This window comes from Trichosurus vulpecula, chromosome 2, assembly GCF_011100635.1.
Source record: "Trichosurus vulpecula isolate mTriVul1 chromosome 2, mTriVul1.pri, whole genome shotgun sequence".
Lineage (NCBI taxonomy): Eukaryota > Metazoa > Chordata > Mammalia > Diprotodontia > Phalangeridae > Trichosurus > Trichosurus vulpecula.
The window spans coordinates 77,266,570-77,286,402 of record NC_050574.1 but is presented as its reverse complement, the minus strand read 5'-3'; the positions used below and the strand labels follow the sequence as shown (position 1 = coordinate 77,286,402).

The following is a 19,833-nucleotide window of genomic DNA, read 5'->3' as shown; positions in this document are numbered from 1 at the left end:
TTTTCCAAAACGACAACATGAATTCTCCATGAAGAAATAAGGTAGGAGATAAAAATGAAAATAAAAGCTCTTTAAAGAAAGAATTAGAGAATAAGTAGAAGAAAGTGGTAAACCCTACCCATGAAAAGGAGTTCTTGAAAACTAGAATAAACCAAATAGAAATTAGGGACTAGGAGATAGCAAGAAGCATTAAACAAAATCAAAAGATTTAAAAAATAGAAGAAAATGTAAGATATCTTATATCAAAAACAATAGACCAAGGAGAGATCATTCAGGATTCAATGGTCTCTGAAAAACATTATTTTTAAAAGCTTGGACCATATGTTTCAAGAAATCATAAATGAAAACTGTACAGATCTATTAGAACCAGGCAGCAAAGTGAAGTTAGAAAGGATTTCCCAATCACATCTTAAAAGAATCTCAAAATAAAAAATGCCAAAAATCCAGAGTTCCCCAATGCATCCATAAGGGGACTTGTAACGAGGAATTGTAGTCAGGATCACACAAGACTTGCCATCTTCTACTAAACACCAGAGTAGAACTTGGAATACAATAGTCCAAAAGGCAAAAGATACAGACTCACAACCAAGAATAATTTTGCCTTGCAATGCTGAATATGATCCTGCTGGGAAATGGACGGTTTAATGATAAAGAAGACTAAAGAATTTCTGATGAAAAGACCAGAATTGAGTAAGCCTTTTGAAATATAAGTACAAGTCCAGAGAAACCTAGAAACGTAAATTTGTTTGAGTGCTTCGAAGTAGCTGTACAATGATATAGGGCCAACATTCAAATGGGGGAAGACAAGTGTCCCTTCAGAACCTTAATTCTTCAAAGTATATTGAGGAAGCTAAGCAAGAAGAACAGAAGACCAGGGTGTGGGTTGGTTCTATGCTGGGAGTTTTAAGAAGAGAAAGAGAAGAAGGGAGAGTAAAAGACAGAATACACTAACATCGAAAGGAAGAAGAGGAGGATTGAGCTTGCCGTTTCCCATAGCTAGGGTGTCTAAGAAGAGTATAAAAATGTGGAGGAAAGGATAGAGGCAGCAAACATCAATTGAACCTCTTATCTAAAGCAAACAAAAGAAAGTTGAGCATACATATACCACACAGAGTTTGATGTAGAAATACATCAAACTCAACAGGGAAATAAATGGCTCTGGGGAGCAGAGTTAAAAGAAGAACAGTCACAAGAAAAAGCTTCCTGATTCTGAAAGGGGGGAGGGGCAGAGAATTAGAATCAAAGGGAGGTGCTTTAGATTGCCTCTTAGTCATTTGAGGAATGGCTGAAGAAATTGTGGTATATTAATATAATGGAATATTAATGCGACATAAAAATTATTTTAAAAAAAATTTCAGAGAATCCTAGGTAGTATGAATTGACATAGTGCAGTGATTGGAAGCAGAGCAGTTTCTACAAGGACAGCAACCCTGTTAAGAAAAGCAACTTTGAAAGATGTAAAAATTCTGATCAAAGCATTGATTTGCCATGCATGTTTCCAGAGGATCTATGAAGAAGCATAACAGAGACTTCATGATAGGTGAGACCCACGGTAGAGAGAAGCACATTTTGGGATAAGACCAGAGTATATATTCATTTTGTTTGACTATGCTTAAATGTTTACAAAGGTTTTTTGGGCTTTTTTGCCTTTTTCTGGGTTTTTTGGAGGGTAGAGGGAGTAGTAGCATTGCCTAAAAAAAGCGGGATGGAGGGAGGGGGCCCATTGTAACATTTTTTAAAATGCACAAAAGAGAATGGAAAGCGTTTCAGAAAGCTCACACAAGGACAATTTTGAAAAATGTGTAGAATTTTTTTTAAAGGAAAATGGTATGAAATGGAGAGTGACAGTTTGTGTTATGACTGAGGGAAAAGACTCCATTTTGGTGTTTAAGTTCAGAATTTAAAAATCTAATTTTAAAAAGTCTTAAAGAGAAATAATAAGTTTACAATTAGTATTTCTTCATAAACCAGCAAGCGGTGGAGAGGGAAAACCAAGCATAAAGGAAGGTTGGAAAAGATACCTAAGGAAAATCATCCCAATGGCTTTTGAAGATTAAATTGGGAGAACAACAAACAGATGAGAAGATTTCTTTAAAAGAGCCTTAAAGATTTTTACAACAAACTCTTTTTCAGCATTGATGACAGTGGAGCCACCACATTTTCACATCACAGCCCCAGATGTGTTGGAAGAGGAAGTAAAAATGGCATTGAAGAAGACAAAGATGGGAGAGCAACTAGACTAAACCAAGTTTACCAGAGGAGGCTTTGAGGGATTGATTCTCAAGGTATCTGAAAGAGAGAGCGATACCACAAACATGAAAAAGTAATCTCATCTTAGCATTAGCGAAGAAAAGGGCATCAAGAGAGTATCGATATCTTCTGTCCCATATACCTACTTTCCCTCTTAGACAAAATGTTTTGGGAAAAACTTAGGCATTACAAGTACAAGAAGGGAACAGGCAGGCTGCCATAGACAGTATTCTGCAGCAGGCCCTGTCTTTACATTCACACAATTCCCTGAAGGGTGCAGAAATTTTTTGGGTATGAAAAAGCATTTGATTCAGTAGAGCAGAGCATTGCCTTAAGTCTTTCCTCTAACAAAGGGTCCCCCATTCATGAATTAGAATCATGCCAGATTCTTTGAAGGACTTTTTGTTCCTAACCCTCTGATCATTCATGAAGGCATAAAGCAGGGGGATGTCTGCTTGACAAAGATATACATTTGCTAGTGCCATGGGAGATGTCCAACACAGGCTCCAAATAAAAGTAGAATTCTACATAGATGGCAAGGTCTTCCAGATGCTTCTGTTTGTAGATGATATTTTGAAGATTTCATCAAAACCCCCGACATGGCAGAGATTCCCAAATGAATTCTTTAATTACTTGAAAAGGAGTGGCTCCACTCTCCACACAGGAACAACCTAAATGGCTGAAGAATCTCTCTCATCTTAACTCTCATATTCACTTGGATGCAGAATGAACAGCTCACAAAACTTGTCCATCAAGTCCCTTGGGCAGTTAGTAATTGGACAGTGAATTGGGCCCAGAATTGAACAAGAGGAGAATGGACTGGACTGCTTTTGCAAAATTGCAGGGGTTTTAATGACTCTAGCCTTCTCCCTGAAACGAAGTCCCATCTATTTAACTCCTTTCTTCTTCTGGTAATGTTGTATGACATTGAGTCATAGCAAATGACAGTCTCTGAAGAAGTGAAGTTGAGAATCACTTAAAGCGCAACAGAGAGGTATATGGTAGGTGTGAAGAGGCTGCAGGACATTACAGACAAGGAGTTGTGCAGAAGAATCAGCATAAAGGATATCTTCAGATAAATGTATGATGAGGGGGGAAGATGGGGCCAGTTATATAGTAAAAGGGAAGGATCATCAAAGGACAGCCCACATACTTCATAAAAGGCGGTACATTGCAGTGAGTAGTATGTTGAATTGGGGATCAGAGAGACCTAGGTTCAAAACCCACCTCACAGGGGTATTAGCTGTGTGATCCTGAGGAATTCACTTAACTTCTCCGAGCCTCAGTTTCCTCATCTGTAAAATGATGTTAATAGCATACAACACATAAAGGTATTGTGAGATTCAAATATGTATAACACTTTGCAAACTTTAAAGTGTTACGCTGATGTTATCTATAAACACTCCTCTTTCCCTGTGGCATATTAGGGGAGCCCCTCTGGTAGAATTATAGGAGGATGTGAACAAGTATTGCATAGGATGAGCAGGCATGACTAGCTGCAAGCTGCATTGTTGCAATGTGTCCACACTAATGAGATCACAGGACCATCAAAGTAAGGTACTAGATAGAGGGTGAAATTGATTGCTTTCATATAGGGCTATGTGACAAAATCATATATTTTTCAGCATGTGTGAGACTATAAAGGTCATAGATTTTGAGTTAGAAGTTACCTTAGAAATCTTCTCATTCAGACTTTACCTCAACAAGAATATTGTCTTCGAACCATTATCATGATCCTCCTTTTTCCCACCCGAATCTTAACCTCTACCCTATAATCACCCTGTGCTCTGGTAGTCTAGCTTTAGCCTCATCTAATCCAGCTCCAGGGATCCACAGCACTTCCTGCGAATTTTTGCACCTTGGTACCACACACCGACCCCATTTCCCAGCTCTCCTTTATGTGTTGTCTTTCTGCATTAGAATGTTAACTCCTTGAAGCCATGGGCTATCTTGCTGGTATTTGTATCCCCTGTGCCTAATACAGTTCCTGGCATGCATTAAGTACTTTATACATTCTTTAGCTGTCTATCTAGAATATTCCCCTAGATTGTTCATCTAGCCCTTACTTGAAAACTTCAGCTGAGAGGGAAAGGCTTCTTCCCTGGCTCCCAAGGATGCTCATTCCACTTTTTGACAGTTTTGATTATTAGGAAGTTCTTCCTTTAATATAGTAACTAAATCAGGATCCCAGCTGTTGCTGTGTCGTGTGACAGCCCTTCATATGCTTGAAGTTTACCATTATGTACCCCTCCAGTCTCTTCAACTCCCTGAATGCCCAAGCATCATCTTAAACGAATGAGCCTTCTAACCATATTGATGACACAAAGGCAATGTGATATAGTAGAATGTTTGCTAGAATTGAAGTTAGGAGAAAGAGTCAAGTTAGAATCCCTCTTTAACTCTATGACCTTGAACAAGACACCTAACCCCTCCAGGTTTCAGTGTCATCAACTGTAAAATGGGGGTGATGATGCTTACAATGTCAGCCTCACAAAATGGTGGTTCTGATCAAAAGAGAAAATTAGATAAAATGCTTTGTAAACCTTGTCATTGCATAAATGTCAGCTATTTATATGTTAAGGGTATTCAGGTTTTTATCCATCAAAAATAAAACTTGAGTATCTGTCAGATAAAATGAGGAATTTGCAATGCTTTATCAGTTCTGTAGGTGGAAATTAGTAGCCTCAAACCCCACCTACAGAGAGTCTAAGGACTTTAAAAAGTTCATATTTTTATTTTGTGCTTTCTTGGTACTCTGTACTGTAGCAGATGTCGTCAGCTAGTCGTTTCCTGAATACATCTCATGATTTCCTCCTTTTCAGGCTTTTGGTTTTGCCATTCTTCCCCATGCTTGGAATACCCTCCAACCTCCTATCCACCCCCACTGTCCCTCCTCACACACACATACACACCCTGAAATGCCCCTTGTCTGTAAACTTCCCTGATTCTCTTCCTTGACCCTGTCTCCCCCAAAAAGATCGTCAAACATCCTCTCCTTTGAAATTAACCTAAAATTCTTTGTATTTTCCTTATACATGTTCACTCACACATATACGTATGCCACTAACCTTAGATCATCAGTTCTTTGAGGACAGGTACCCTATCTTACTCCTCTTGATTTCAGTTCAGTAAACTTTTATTAGATTCTTACTCTGTGTGAGGTTTGCTGGTAGTACTTGCTCAGTAAATGTTGAAGTTAAAAGGTTTGGGTATCTCTTTACTCGATATGCCGAAAGATGGAGAAATGAGCACAACAAAAATAAATGAGTCTTCCTGAATCTCAGCATTTAGAAAAAGTTCAGAAATAATAAACACCTCCTTACTCCAGTTCAAAGCTCTGTCTGTAGGGTGGCCAGCAGATCTTGGCTCTTTGACATCAGTCATAGAAATCTGGTTCTAAGTGAAGAGAGAAACAGTTGCTTAGAAAAATCTTTCTTGGTCATAGAGAGTTTGGTTTAAGAATGAGTGGTATGCCCACAGTGTACCTTCTCTCTCTGCTCTTATAGGAATATCATATTCCAGTCATAGACTATCTTGTATAGGTACTCACTAGAGTCTTGCGGTATCCATATCAAGTTTAGGAAGCAGTGATCCACACCTTACCATCTATAAATTAATGGTGCTTCAATTGCTTCAGTAACTTGCTGAGTATAATCTTTATCTTCATGTGTGAACAAATAAAACATCTCTTTAAATTTGAACAGGCCCTCAGTGTTCCAGCAGCCTGTCATTTTTCTGGGAGCAGATGTTACTCACCCTCCTGCTGGAGATGGGAAGAAGCCCTCTATTGCTGCAGTGGTTGGTAGCATGGATGGACACCCTAGCAGATACTGTGCTACAGTGAGAGTACAGACTTCTCGCCAGGAGACCTCCCAGGAGCTCCTCTACAGCCAGGAGGTGATCCAAGACTTGACCAATATGGTTCGAGAACTTCTCATCCAGTTTTACAAATCTACACGCTTCAAGCCCACTCGCATCATTTATTACCGTGGAGGGGTCTCCGAGGGACAAATGAAGCAGGTGCCCTTCAGTTTTTACTGTTAGAGTTTGAAAGGTGGCCCATTCTGGGAGAGTGTTCTGATGCTTTTCCCTGCCTATCATCCTCTTCCCTCTCTCCCCCCACCCCCACTCTCCACCCCTAGCATTGCGGGAAATTTGACCGCCATTTAAATCACACCTAACTAAAGAAATGAGGATTCTTATCTAAACATAGCTAAATTTCTGACTTCTAGGTGGCTTGGCCAGAATTAATAGCAATTCGGAAAGCATGTATTAGCTTGGAGGAGGATTACCGCCCAGGTATAACATACATTGTTGTGCAGAAAAGGCATCATACTCGACTCTTCTGTGCAGACAAAACAGAAAGGGTAAGGAATCACAGGGAAAAACTGTGCTATGTTGTAATAGGGATGTTGTTTAGCAAAATTCCATTTAACTCTTGATACCCTTGAAACGTTACTTTCCTTGTTCTATCCTGGGTAGATGAGTGAATGCGAGCGTATTGTGCGTGTAAATCCATAGCATTTATGAGAATCTAAATTTCATTGCTCAAGCCGGATAAGTAAATAACTTAAAACACTTAGTTCATCTCGCATTTTGATTGGCCCAGGTCACAAGGTTGGAGATTTGTACTGGGAGAATAACAGATGTAGGTTTATAGAGGTTTTCTGATTGTTAAAATGTTGGATAGCTACAAACCTTGGGGGCAGCACTAAGACAAAACAGAAAGCCCTCACACAGAATGCTTCTAAGTTCTTGTCATGGCTTGCTTCCATAACTTCCTGCTGCTATCTTTTGGGTAGGTTGAGGGTGGGAAGTAAGGGAGGACTGACTCAGAGGCCTCATTTCTAGGATTCATGGCCTTTACCCTTTCCTTTCTCCTGTGACCTCCTTCCCTGCCACCACATCCAATGTAAACAGGTGGAGGTAAGTTATCAGTTGTATAGTCTTCCATTCCTCAGCTTGCTTGATCTTGGCTTACAGCTTGACTGTCTCTTCCAAGCCTCCCTTTTTTCCTGCCCCAGGTAGAGTGGCTCCTCCTGTAGCTCTGTCCTTTGTGTCCCTGTCCTTCCTTGTTAGTTCATGCTTACTTTACAACCATATTCAAAGACAGAGCTGATTCTTTTTGCTCCTTTAGTCATTGATGAAACACCATGTTTCTGTTTGGGCCTCAGGTCCACAAACCTCTGCTTCTATTCTTGCAAAATCCACGTGGTTGCCTCTTAAACTTTATCAGTAGAAATTCCCTGAACAGGTTTTGCCTCTGTTTAGGTCTCATATCCTTTTCAGCTTTCTATAGCTGCTCCACTTCTTAAGATTTCTTTATCTTTGTTATCTACTTGTCCATAAGGCTTTCGGACCTGAGTTAATTAACCTGTGCAGGTCCCAGTGGAATAAAGCATTTTCTTCAGCAAGCTTCTGGGATCATTACAACTCTCCAGACCTTCCTTATCTCTGGGCCTCCCTCACACCTCAGACAACATGAATATGGAATAATCTTAGTGGCACTGTAATTCAATTACATTTTAGCTCCTATGACCCCAGCCAAGGTGTTCACATCTGCATAAGAGTTCATTGGAAGTTAGATTTTTACTCTAAATTCAGCCTTACTATTTGCAGGTGCTATATGAGTTTCCAGAAGAAGAAAAATATAGTCACAGCTAATTATCAGGGTCCAATTTAAATAACTCCCACATATTGTGCTAAGTGTACTAAATAGACTTTCTCAAATGTAGTTGAAATCTACATGAAATAGTAAAAATAGGGTTGGGTTTCTTTGTCGATTGTTTATCTCTAACTCTTATTTGTGCTTATTGGGCTTTTCACTTAGATAAGGGCCTGAGAGATCATTTTACAGATGAGGAAACAGAAACCCATAGTGGTTGAGTAAGTTTGCAAAGCCACACAGCAAGTGGTGGAGCTGAGACTGAACTCCAGGTCTCTTAATTTGCTGTCCAAGGCTTTGTCTATCGTAATACACTATGAATACAAGTAAAGTAACCTTATCCATATTGGGATGACGTACATGTGGCCCTATCACTTTTTCTGTGATCAACTTACTAAAGTATTTCTAGCTTAATATTTTTACTGGAAGTTGTGGTTTTGTTTCCTAAGTAAGCAATAAAATTGACTTAGGAGGTAAACTTCTCATTTTAGAACCCAGTCAGTGCATTTGTTTTCCTTTCACACAAATATTGCAACCTGTACTACAAATGACTGTGATCAAGAGCTAGGGGCTATAGGAAGAGTAGTCCCTTATGTAGACCCTCTCAGGAAACCCTGGTCTGGACTGGTATTGGAAGATGATTGAGAATTAAATGGTTGGGCTAGAAGGAATTTATAGGCAAGCTGCCTCCAACACCTCATTTGAGCGGTTTACTTGTCAGATATCATGTACAGAGGAATAAAGATAGAATTCTGCTTTATATATGGCTCATTATATCTTTTTCTGTGACTGTGTTTTCTTTTCTGAATAGGTGGGGAAAAGTGGTAATGTACCAGCAGGTACTACTGTGGACAGCACTATCACACATCCATCTGAATTTGACTTCTACCTCTGTAGTCATGCAGGAATTCAGGTAATTTGGAACTGGGTCAAGATTTATGCCTTGATAGTTAGGCATTTACTAATTCAACAACTTCCAATATAGGTAGATATATAGATGTATCTATATATCTGGTTCCCAGCCTTTAAATAGGGGAGTCCCACTTTGACATCCAAAAATTAAATATAAATCACTTTACAATTACTATTTGTTGATTGAGAAAATACATAGCCAAAAGTTACTACAAATTCACTAACACTTGTAAATTAATTCATTTTTTATTCATTATAATTGTTTTTGATTGCCAAAATATCACCCATGATCTCTGAAAGTACATGGAAAACAAGAGAGGTGCTATAGGCAAAGAAAAAGGCCTGTTTTTTTCAATAAAAGAAAAAGTACAGGCTACAAAATATAGGCTGTTGAGTTTGACTTGAACTCCTGGCACATTTCAAGAAAGTATTATTAAGATAAGTAATCAATATCTAGACAATGAAGCCAGCAGTCATTCCGTCAGGCCACAAACTTTCATGTGCTAGACACTGAGGACACAGTCAAAAGTGAAATTGCCCTTCTCCTCAAGGAGATTATTTTTGATCAGGGGAGATCACATATACATAAAAAAGTACTATATATGCAAAATAAATGCAGGGTAATTTTGAGAGATAAGTCACTAGCAGCTGGGTGAATCAGACAGGACCTCCTGTAAGCTGTGCCATGTAAACTGAGTTTTGAGAAGGAAGCTAGGGAAGAGGTGGAGGTGAGGCAGGAGTGCATTCTTGGCATGACCTGTGCAAAACTCAAATGGGAGATAGACTCATATGTGAGAAGCAGCAAGAAGGCCAGCGTGACTGAACCAGAGTGAATGAGTGGGGAGCAGTTAGGCTAGAAAAGTAGATTGTAGTCAGGTTGTAAAGGGCTTTAAATGATGCATGGAAGAGTTTTAATTAAATCCTAATGGTAATAGGGACCCACTGTTGTTGATTGAGCAGGGTAGCGACATAATTATGCTTTAGGAATATCAGTTGGATTGCTATACGGAAGGTAGATCGGCGAGGAGAGGCAGGGAGACCAATGAGAAGTTATTGTATTTCACAGGGAAATATAATGAGGCCCTAATTAGCATGACCGTCTGAATATGGATAAGGGAATAGATTGGAGAAATGTAGAGGTAGAATTGACAAGACTTGATTACCAGCTAGGTGTGTATAGAGGAGAAGAGAGAGTGAAGAATTTAGGATGATTCCTAGGTTTTTAACCTGGAACACTAGAAGGATGGTGAAACGACAGAAATAGGGAAGTTTAAAAGTAGGACAAACTTGAATGGAAAGATAATGAGGAATTTTTTAGACATTTCAAGTTTAATATGCCTATGGGGCATCCAGTTAAAAATACCCGATAGGCAATTTGTGATTCCAGGACTGGAGCTCAGTTTGGAGAGGCTTCATCCAGAGTTGGTCATATCACAAAATGTCTAGGAGTTAACCTGCCAAGGCACACCAAGGTAAGAGACAGGGATAATACGTGTCATTTCACTGGCATAGAGAACTTCCTGGTGAGGAAACTGCTCTACAACTGCAGCTCCCCACCTTTTGTGCAAACTGTGGTCTTAGAGAGTTACCTCAAGCTTGGAGGGGTTGCATTGTTTGCCCAGAATCACACAGCCAGGATGTATCAGAGAAGACCTTAAAGCTAAGTCTTCCTGAGCTAGGTCTGTAATAAAAATGAGAAAATTATCTGAAATTTTAGTTCTATTACCAATCAAAGTATCAACTGGGATACTGCATGGAACTAGCCAAAACATAAAATTCATTTGGAGGAAGAAATAAAAAAGTCATAGATTCTCCAGGGAGATGATGAACGAAAAGTGGACAAACCAATACCAGACCTCAAACTCTATCATAAAGAATAATCATCAAAATTTGGGAATCAGAAAGACCTGAGTTCTAGTCCTGCCATTGACATATTCTGGCCTTGTAATCCTGGGCAAGCAACTCAGTCTGTCAGGCAACTCTCTGTAAGGTGAAGGGGGAGTGCCAGCCTGCACTTGTAGAACTTGTTTACTAATTTAAATGATCCTCATTGAAATGAAACCGTAAGTTCAGTTAAAAAAAAAAAAACCATCAAAACTGTTTGGTACTGGTTAAAAATAAAGTAGATCATTGGAACAGATAAAAGTCAGAAGCAAACAAAAATAGTATGATAGCTCAGTATGTGATAAACCCAAGAACATGAACATAAACTCATGGAAGATTTCCCTATTTTATGAGAACTGCTGAGAAAATTGGAAATCAGTCTGTCAGAAATTAGGCTCAGACCTATAGCTTGTACCATATGCCAAAATAAGTTCCAAATATATACACAACCTGAATATAAAAGGTCATGTCATAAAATTAGGTAAAAGGAAGATAAACAGTTATGTTTAAGGTAAAAAGTCTTTTTTTTTTTGATGGGGGAAAGGCAGGGCAATTGGGATTAAGTGACTTGACCAAGGTCACACAGCTAGTAAAGGTGTCAAGTGTCTGAGGCTGAATTTGAACTCGGGTCCTCCTGACTCCAGGGCTGGTGCTCTACTCACTGTGCCACCTAGCTGCCCCTAAGGCAAAAAGTCTTAAAGCATAGAGGTGATTGTTATAGGAGATAGCAATTGGGCAGAAGGGTAACACAGCCAGTATGGGTCAGAAGTAGAACTTGAACCCAATGTTTTCCTGACTCCTTATCCACTATGCCAAAGGTGATCATAAAAGAGAAAATAGTTTTGATTATATACAATTTAGAAACTTCTATACAGTTAATCAATGATGATAGAATAAGAAGAGAAACTGTTAAAGTGAGGAAAATATTTGCATCATATAGCACTGATTAACGTGATGGCTAAGATATGTCAGAAATTGACACAGACATATCCGACCAAGAGCCTCCTTCCTCAGTAGATGAGGGGTCAAAGAATGGGAACAGTTTTCAAAAGAAGAAAGTGCAAACTACGGATGACCATATGAAAACATGCTGCAGATCAGTAGATAAAATACAAATTAAAATATGTCTGGGATTTCACCTCCCAAGTTGGCAAAGATGACAGAATGAAAAGGCTAGAGACACTGAGAACACAAGTAGACTTAACTTTACTGTTGGCAGAGCTTCAGTTGTTCTAACCATTAAAGATAACAGTGCAAATTATGCAAAAGAAGTGACTAAATTTTTTATGCTTTAACCCTGCTAGGGCATTCACTACTGAACATATATGCCAAGGAAACAAATGTCTCACATATATATCAAAATATTCATAGCAGCCCATGTAGTAATCAGAGAATTAGAAACTAAGTGGGTACCTATTATTTGGGGAATCAGCTGAACAACCTGTGAGATATAAATACAGTATTGTGCATTTAGAAATAATGAACATGACTCTGGTATGAATTGATACAGATTGAAATAAACAGAACGAAAAGAATAGTGTACACAGTGACTACAGCAGTGTAAATTATAAAATCACTAAAAGGAAACGAAACTTTGAACACTTACATTTGATTGTAAGTTCCTTGAGGGCAGGGACCGTCTTTTGTCTCTTTATATCCTGAGCTCTTAGTACGGTACCTAGCACATAGTAGTCACTTAATAAATGTTTATTGTTTGCTGAATTTGTTACTGAATTAGTTCCAGTAGAGAGATAATCAAATATACCTTCATCCTTTCAGCAGATAGGTACAGAACTGTCAAAGCATGATGTGGTATACCATGTCAAATAGAGTTAAATATTGCATGGATTGTTTTGTTTTGCTTTACCGTTTTTCTTTGCAACAAGGGAGAATTAAATTTTACTGGGGTACAGGATGCTTGTAGAAAAGATGATGATATAAAAACTACATGCATCAGTACAATTTTTAAAAAAAGAATACGTCTTGCCAGGCTTAATTTCCAGTTTCTTATAGGAATGCTGGTAAACTGGTATATCAAGAAAACGGTACAGATACAGCTTATTGAGATTTTAACAAATCATTTGACAAAGGTTCCATGTTGCTCTTATTCTTAAAAAATAGAGAAATATGAATTAGACAGGAGTACGGTTGGGTGGATTTGGAACTCACTATTGGCTTAGAATGCTGTGTCCAGATAATCTGTCCTTGACCCTTTGCTGTTTCACATTTTTATTGGTGGTATGGAAAAAGGCATAGATAACACGCTTATCAAGTTCACAGATGATATGAAGGTAGAGGAATAGCTAAGACATTGGATGACAGTCTGGATTCAAAAAAATCAAAGGATCTCAATGAACTGGAACATTTGGCTGTATCTAATAAAGTGAAATTTAATTGTGATTAATGTAAAGTCATTCACTTGGGTTCAAAAAAATCAAATGCACGAGATAGGGGAGGCGTGGTTTAGTAGGAGTTTGGAAAAGATCTCAGGATATTAATGGACTGCAAGTTAACATATGATTCAGTTGATAGCCCAGAAGAGCTAGTATAGTCTTAGGCTGCAGTGAGTATTGGAGATAGTACAGATGTTGTATATTCTGCTATAGCAGGTCAGGTGCTTATCAAATAGCACTGGAGTATTTTGTTAAACGCTGGGCACCACATTTTTGGAAGAACATTGACAAGCTAGAGTGAGTCCAGAGGACAGTTACCGGGATAGGAAAAGGTCTGGAGAAGACTTGGGAGGATATGATCGCTATATTTGAGTATTTAAAGGGAAGTCCTGTGGGAAAGGAATTGGTCTTAATTTGCCTAGCCCCAGAGGGCAGTGGAAGCTGCAAAAGGGCAGACTTGGGTTTGATGTAAAGAAAAATATCCTAACAGAGATATCCAGAAGTGAGAGGGACTGCCTTGGGCCAGAGGGAGTCTCCCTTCACTAAAGGTCTTCCAACAAATGCTGAATAACCAAATTGTTGAATTACATAGTGGACTTAATGATCTCTGAGGTCCTTTCCAACTCTGAAGTTCAGCAAATCTGACAACACCACTTATGTTTGAAAAATATGCATATATACACATACACACACAAGACCTATTTATTCCATCTGTAGGAGATATGTTTATTATGCTAAGTCACATCGCATAATTTGTTGGAATTAAATAAAGATCAAAGTGAAAACACATTCTATACTTATTGAGTAGGGAGATAGTACCCTCTGTTGATCATTTTGGGAATAGAATTATCATGATCTGAGCTTTGGAATCTTAGAATATTATTGCTGAGCTAAAGGAGAAATTTTAAGCAGCTTTTAACTCTCTAATGATGGACTAGCCAGTTTCAATTCCAAGTTCATCTTAAAATTTTCTCTGTCTCTCTCTCTCTGTCTGTCTCTCTTATCTATCTCTCTCACCTATCTCTCCAGGGAACCAGCCGCCCATCCCATTATCAGGTCTTGTGGGATGACAACTGCTTTACTGCAGACGAGCTCCAGCTTCTAACTTACCAACTCTGTCACACCTATGTAAGATGTACTCGCTCGGTCTCCATTCCAGCCCCAGCCTATTATGCCCGATTGGTAGCATTTAGGGCAAGGTACCACCTCGTGGATAAGGATCATGACAGGTAAGAGTCTCTAAGGCAACAAAATTATCTTCTTGGTTTTGTGGAAGCACACGTTCAAAAATGTAATTGTTCTAGGCTTTTTGTGTTATTTAAACGTTTCTCCTAGACTCTTAATCCCAAATACCATATGAACTGGCATGACCTCATTGAGAATTTTGCTTTACACCATGAGAAATCAATTCCTGAAACCAGACTACTAGTTTATACTTGTACAGTCTGTGTAGCAACACTGCTCAGAGGACATTTTTAAAGTAAGAAAAATAGTCTGGTTTTTCAGAAGCATTTTAATCGGTCTCCAAAGGTGTAGCCAGTTTTGTCCATATCGGGTAGCATTAAAAAATGCTCCAGACTTGACTCTAAGCAGCAGCCTTGAGCCCCTACTCTATACATGTGGCTTTAGTTCTGTAGATGTGTGTTTGTGTGTGGGGAGTTACGCCAAAAACATCATGCCTAAGAGTACTCATCTGAACCAAGCAGAACGTCTGGATGGGTTGTTGGTGTCCGTGAGGAGCAGAACACATTCAGCCTTTCTTTCCTTCTCTAAATGAGGCCTTTTCTGGGCCCTGCCTCTGGGCCACTACTGAATAATGCACCTTCTGCTCTAAAAGTCTATCCATCAGCATCGATATCTCGTTGTTGGACCACATGCCTGGGGAACTTGAATTCCCCTGCTACTTCATAGCATATATTGGTTGCACCTGGTTCTTCCTTGTTTTTTTCTTCACAGTGCCGAGGGAAGTCACGTGTCAGGACAGAGCAATGGTCGGGATCCCCAGGCCCTGGCCAAGGCTGTGCAGATCCACCATGATACCCAGCACACAATGTATTTTGCCTGAGAGCCTCTGTGAAGACTAAGCGGATTTGGCACACCTTGTGGTCTACTTACCATGTGGTCTTGATATGTTTTGAAAACCTAATGCTTCTATTAGATAGGGCTGAGTTGAATTCAGACAGTCTTCTATCAGCAGTTCTGAACAGTCACAGTGTCTGATGCACCAACAGAATTGAGCCATTTTTTTGTTGTTGTTTTGTTTTTTGGGGTTGTTTGGGGTTTTATCTTTTTTTTAGTAATAGTAATTTGTAAACTGTCTTTTCTGATGCATTGGACTGAATTTTTACCTCAAAGCATAAATAAGACTGATCATCCTGAAATTTTTAAAGAACTTGACAAAAGAGGTTTCTATTGAATATTTTGCTAGTGGTGGTTATCACCTCAATCCTCCAGTTTGATGAGATGAAATTATTCTTTTTGTTTGTATTCATCAAGCAGATGTGCATGACTGAGAGGGGCAGGCCACCCATCATTTTACTTCAATGTAGCTGTCTATTGTGTGGGGCCATAGACTTTTTAATGGAGATTTTTTTACTTTACTATTGTAAATGCCTTTCTGGAGCATCAATTTCAGAAGGTATCGCAGTCTGTCATTTTTACTAGTTTTATCTTTTTGATCTCTGCAGAAATGTGCTGGTGCAGGCATGAGCAGCAGAGTGATTGCACTATTTGTGACTGCACACTCACTAGGCGGGTCTTACTGGGTAAACCTTTGAATGTGTCATAGAACCAGAGAGGGACACCTGGGATAACTACAGATAACACTGCCACGGGATAGTAAAAGAACTCATGTTTTCCCCTTCTTAAAAAAAAATAGAAAAGGAAAGGAAAAAAAAGAAAAAATGAGCTTTTAGGTATTTTTCCAAGTTTTACAAAGTGCCCATTTTATGCTGCTGTGTGGTTTGATAAATGTAAATGATTTTTAAACTTTTCTTGTAGATGGTTAACTTTGGCAATAAACTTTTTTTTAAAGGCTCCCCCATCCCGCCACCACCCCTACCCCCAAAATGTAGTTTTCTGGCCAAGGGTTGTGCATGGATTTATCTAATATTTCTTATGACTTCACAATCTGAAAATTTCTAAAACCAATCAGAAAAGACACATTTTCATGCCTTTTTAAAGGTTATTTTTACCTTTTTGTATTCACTATTGGTGTCCTTTCTGTCTTATTTTCTTAAAATAATCTTGAATGTGATTGTTCCACTTAGGAAAGGCTTTTTGCCAATTTGTACAGTCAGTATGTTGTGTGGTGCTAGCAACCTAGAGATGTGTACCTGTACCAGCATTTTGAACTTTTTCTCCTTGGCAATTTAGGACGCTCCCACAGTTACAATACAGTGCATGTTTTATAAAGTTGTACGTTATAGCTATTGTATGCCAGCCTAGATTGTTCTCTGTTTTCACTTTTTTCTCCCACCACAATTGGTTTTTAAGCTAAAATGTGTTATAAGAGGCTTGATATTTCCTTTACCAGCTTTTATATTCCACTGACTTAGAGGATGACTTCCTTTCATGTCAAAACAAAGGGAATTGAGATCAAATAAGCATCAGTTACACTGTAAACTCGCCTGGTCCTGTGTCTGCCTGATGGTGGATGGACCCTTTTCTCAGAACCTCAGTGGCTCCCCACAGTGGTAGCTGCTCTTAGTTCTATAGCAGTTCTGAACCATGTATACTAAACTAGCCTTTTCAAAAGTTCAGCAATATCAGATGCTGTTTTTCTTCAGTCTTTTAAGCAAGCTTGTAAATACATCCAAGTTTACATTTCTGTCTGCTGTCTCTTTTTGGCAGCGTCCCTGGTTGTGCTGAAGCTACTCGACAGGAAGTTTTATAACCTATATTGAATGCTAAGACTTGAGACTTTGTTTTACTCTGTAAACATTGGGACTGAAGAGCGAGCTCTGCCCCTGAGGCACAGTGCACAGATTTCTTTTTTTTCTTTTTCTTTCCTAAGCTTTTCCTTTTAAAAAAAATACCTCACTTGGATAATAAAAATCAGGACATGTCGGTGAGAGGCTGGTTGCCGCTTCAGCAAGATGGCTGCTTTTATTCACGTTTGTTCAGGGAGAGCACAAAGAATAAATCCATCAGCAACTCTGTCCTCCAGTCTCAGAGGAAGAGACACAAGGTACTTGGAAGAGAAAATGGACCCTTTGGATGAGAAGGACCGGAGGGATCTACCTGCTGGGTGTCTGTTTGGCCAGGTGAGGTCACTTGAGGGTAGTTATCAGGGGAGAAGGTCCTGCTTTTGTCTCTGACAACGTGTGCTCAGATGGAGTACGGTGAAGCTGTGACCTCAGACTGGATTGATTCTAAGAAGGACCTCAGCTTGCTCAGGTGCACCTGCACAAAATGGTTTCTTTAACCAGTGTGGGGGGTGGGGTGGGGGGTGGGGGCTAACTTTATAGGAATAATTCCTATTATAACAGTGCAATGCTGTCACTTTTGGAGGAAAATAAAATGCGAGTGTATTAATTACAATTATTGATGGGAAAACATTGCCATGGGGTATATATCTTTAAGAAGTAATCATTGCAAAATCAGAATTGCAGCAATACTAGGTATAAGCAGGTCTGAAAGTAGAGTTAATTTGCAGTTTGACAGCTTTGACTATATAACCCTTTGGAATGAACTGAATCATTATGCATGTGTCAATCAATGGGAGGTGTGCATTCTGTAGCAGTAGTTTATAGGATGTTTGGGGTCTTTTTGTTCTTAAATAAAGCCTATTAGGCACTGTTATGTGGTGTGTGAAAGACTGAAATGTAGCCAATTTAATTTGGGGATGAGGCACAAGAACATTTACGAAGAGCAGTGGTGACCCCACTGTGAAACCAATTAGGATTTCTTTTTGGTCAAGAGCTGAACTCTGAACAATCTGTCAAATGGACTGGCTGGCTTGCCCCAGCCAGGGGTCTGGGCAGGCAAAACATATTTATTTTTACTGTAAGTACTACATGATGATATTGTGCCTGTAGCTGCTCCCAAAGGTCGTGATTTACAGGCAAACATGTTTTGCACAGTTTGTATCCTCTGATCACGTTCTAGGCACAAACGTCAGGCCGATCTACCTAGCACAACAGCCTTCTTCCCTTCCTCTGGGAAAGGTGTCCTTGTTCAGAAGCTGTTTGGCAAGTTACCCCCTCTCTGCTCCTTCCCCAGCAATCTTTGTGAATGTTCTCTAGAATTTTCTTGCTCAATAGCAAGGCAGTAATTCTACTTTCATTTTAAGAAAGTAGAGTCCAAGGGCATTGTATCAATACTGTTTCAACTACAAGGTTTTTTCCTTGTAAAATTTAAGGAGAGATCTTGTTATCACTTAAAGATTTTCTTATCCCTTGCTATTGACATTTTCATGATCTTTCTATGTCTAATGGCTGAAACTTCATTGTAAAATGTTTGCATTTGTTCTTTTGACTAATGATGTAATTTTGTTTCTATATTGTTCGACTTGTAATGTTTCAAATGGTATTTTATTAAATTTGGATTTGGATGTGTGTCTAGCAATATGAGGTACTTTCTAAACTCTTGAGGGGAGGGAGTGTCATAGCCTGGTGTTTTGATAAAACGTTGATTGTTTCAGATTTGTGATGTAATTTTTTTTTTGGCTTGCAGGGGTATTGTGTGTTTGTGTCCAAAAAGAATAATAAATTGGCATTCCTGTGCCACACGATTTTTTTTCTTGCTAATTGTCCAATAAAAAGGAGTGTATATGGATGGCAACAAAAATGGTTGCTTTTTAAAAAATTATTTCCTTAAATTGACGATTTATTTGGAAAGAAGAGGAGAAAAAAGCTTGAGAACTACCAATGAATGTTCAGAAATGCCTATTTGAAAATCCAAGAATGAGCTGCAGCAATATTTCTTATGTAGAGTCTTTTATAAGATTTGCCCGGCTCCTCCATGCAAATGCAAGTTCACAAGGGTGGCCACTTTTTGCAATGCCAGCCCTGCTGCCTCCAGAGGGCAGTGTGTTCACGTATGTGTGTGTGTGTGTGTGTGTGTGTGTGTGTGTGTGAGCCTGGTAGTACACCTGGGAGGAATTAACCATGAGCATGGATCACACAGGAAGGGGGCTGGCTTAGCCTCTGAATTATTTATCAGCATTAAAATGCTGTGTAGGTGAGTACATTCACACAGTCTAAAAGTCAAAAGGGACCTCAGAACCTAAGCAATTCCCTTCACCACCTAACAGGAGTGGTCAGGACATCTTATAAAGAGATCCTAACTACTTGCAAAGGCAAACAAGCCCCATTTCACTTTGTGACCGTTCTTCTACATTTTATTCTGTATTTTAGCTTACTTGTTCATTCAGTGGCCTTTTCTTGGACCTCATCCTTCTCTGACTTCTGCAGCTTTTAGCACTACTGACCGCTTCCTCCCCGCGTGGTTTGTCTTCCCTGGATTTTCACGACTGTTCTCACCTGGTTCTCCTACCTGTCTCAATGTTCCTTGTCTGGATCCTTTCCTGCATCTTCATTATCACTGTCGTCATTCATATCCTTTCCCTTTGACGTGGGTATTCCACATTCCCATCCCATATACATTGAGCTACTAAGTCTTGCCCCCACCTCAGCGTTTCTCCTCTTTGTCCCCTTCTTTCCACTCCCAAAACCATTACACATTTTCAGTTGCGCATCATCCTTTGCCTAAGCCACTGCAGTAGTT

The 19,833-nt window shown here is 39.3% G+C and overlaps 1 protein-coding gene across 1 annotated transcript in view; it reads left to right on the top strand.

Annotated features, from left to right (window-relative positions):
* Nucleotides 1-16,540, top strand: part of AGO4 (argonaute RISC component 4) — a 38,924-nt gene extending 22,384 nt beyond the window's left edge. The window contains exons 13-17 of the mRNA XM_036745404.1: nucleotides 5,955-6,270; nucleotides 6,483-6,617; nucleotides 8,727-8,828; nucleotides 14,134-14,333; nucleotides 15,061-16,540. Coding sequence (XP_036601299.1) covers nucleotides 5,955-6,270; nucleotides 6,483-6,617; nucleotides 8,727-8,828; nucleotides 14,134-14,333; nucleotides 15,061-15,169 — 862 coding nt within the window. The 3' untranslated portion in view covers nucleotides 15,170-16,540. The remainder of the gene's footprint in view (nucleotides 1-5,954; nucleotides 6,271-6,482; nucleotides 6,618-8,726; nucleotides 8,829-14,133; nucleotides 14,334-15,060) is intronic.
* Nucleotides 16,541-19,833: the final 3,293 nt, after the last annotated feature.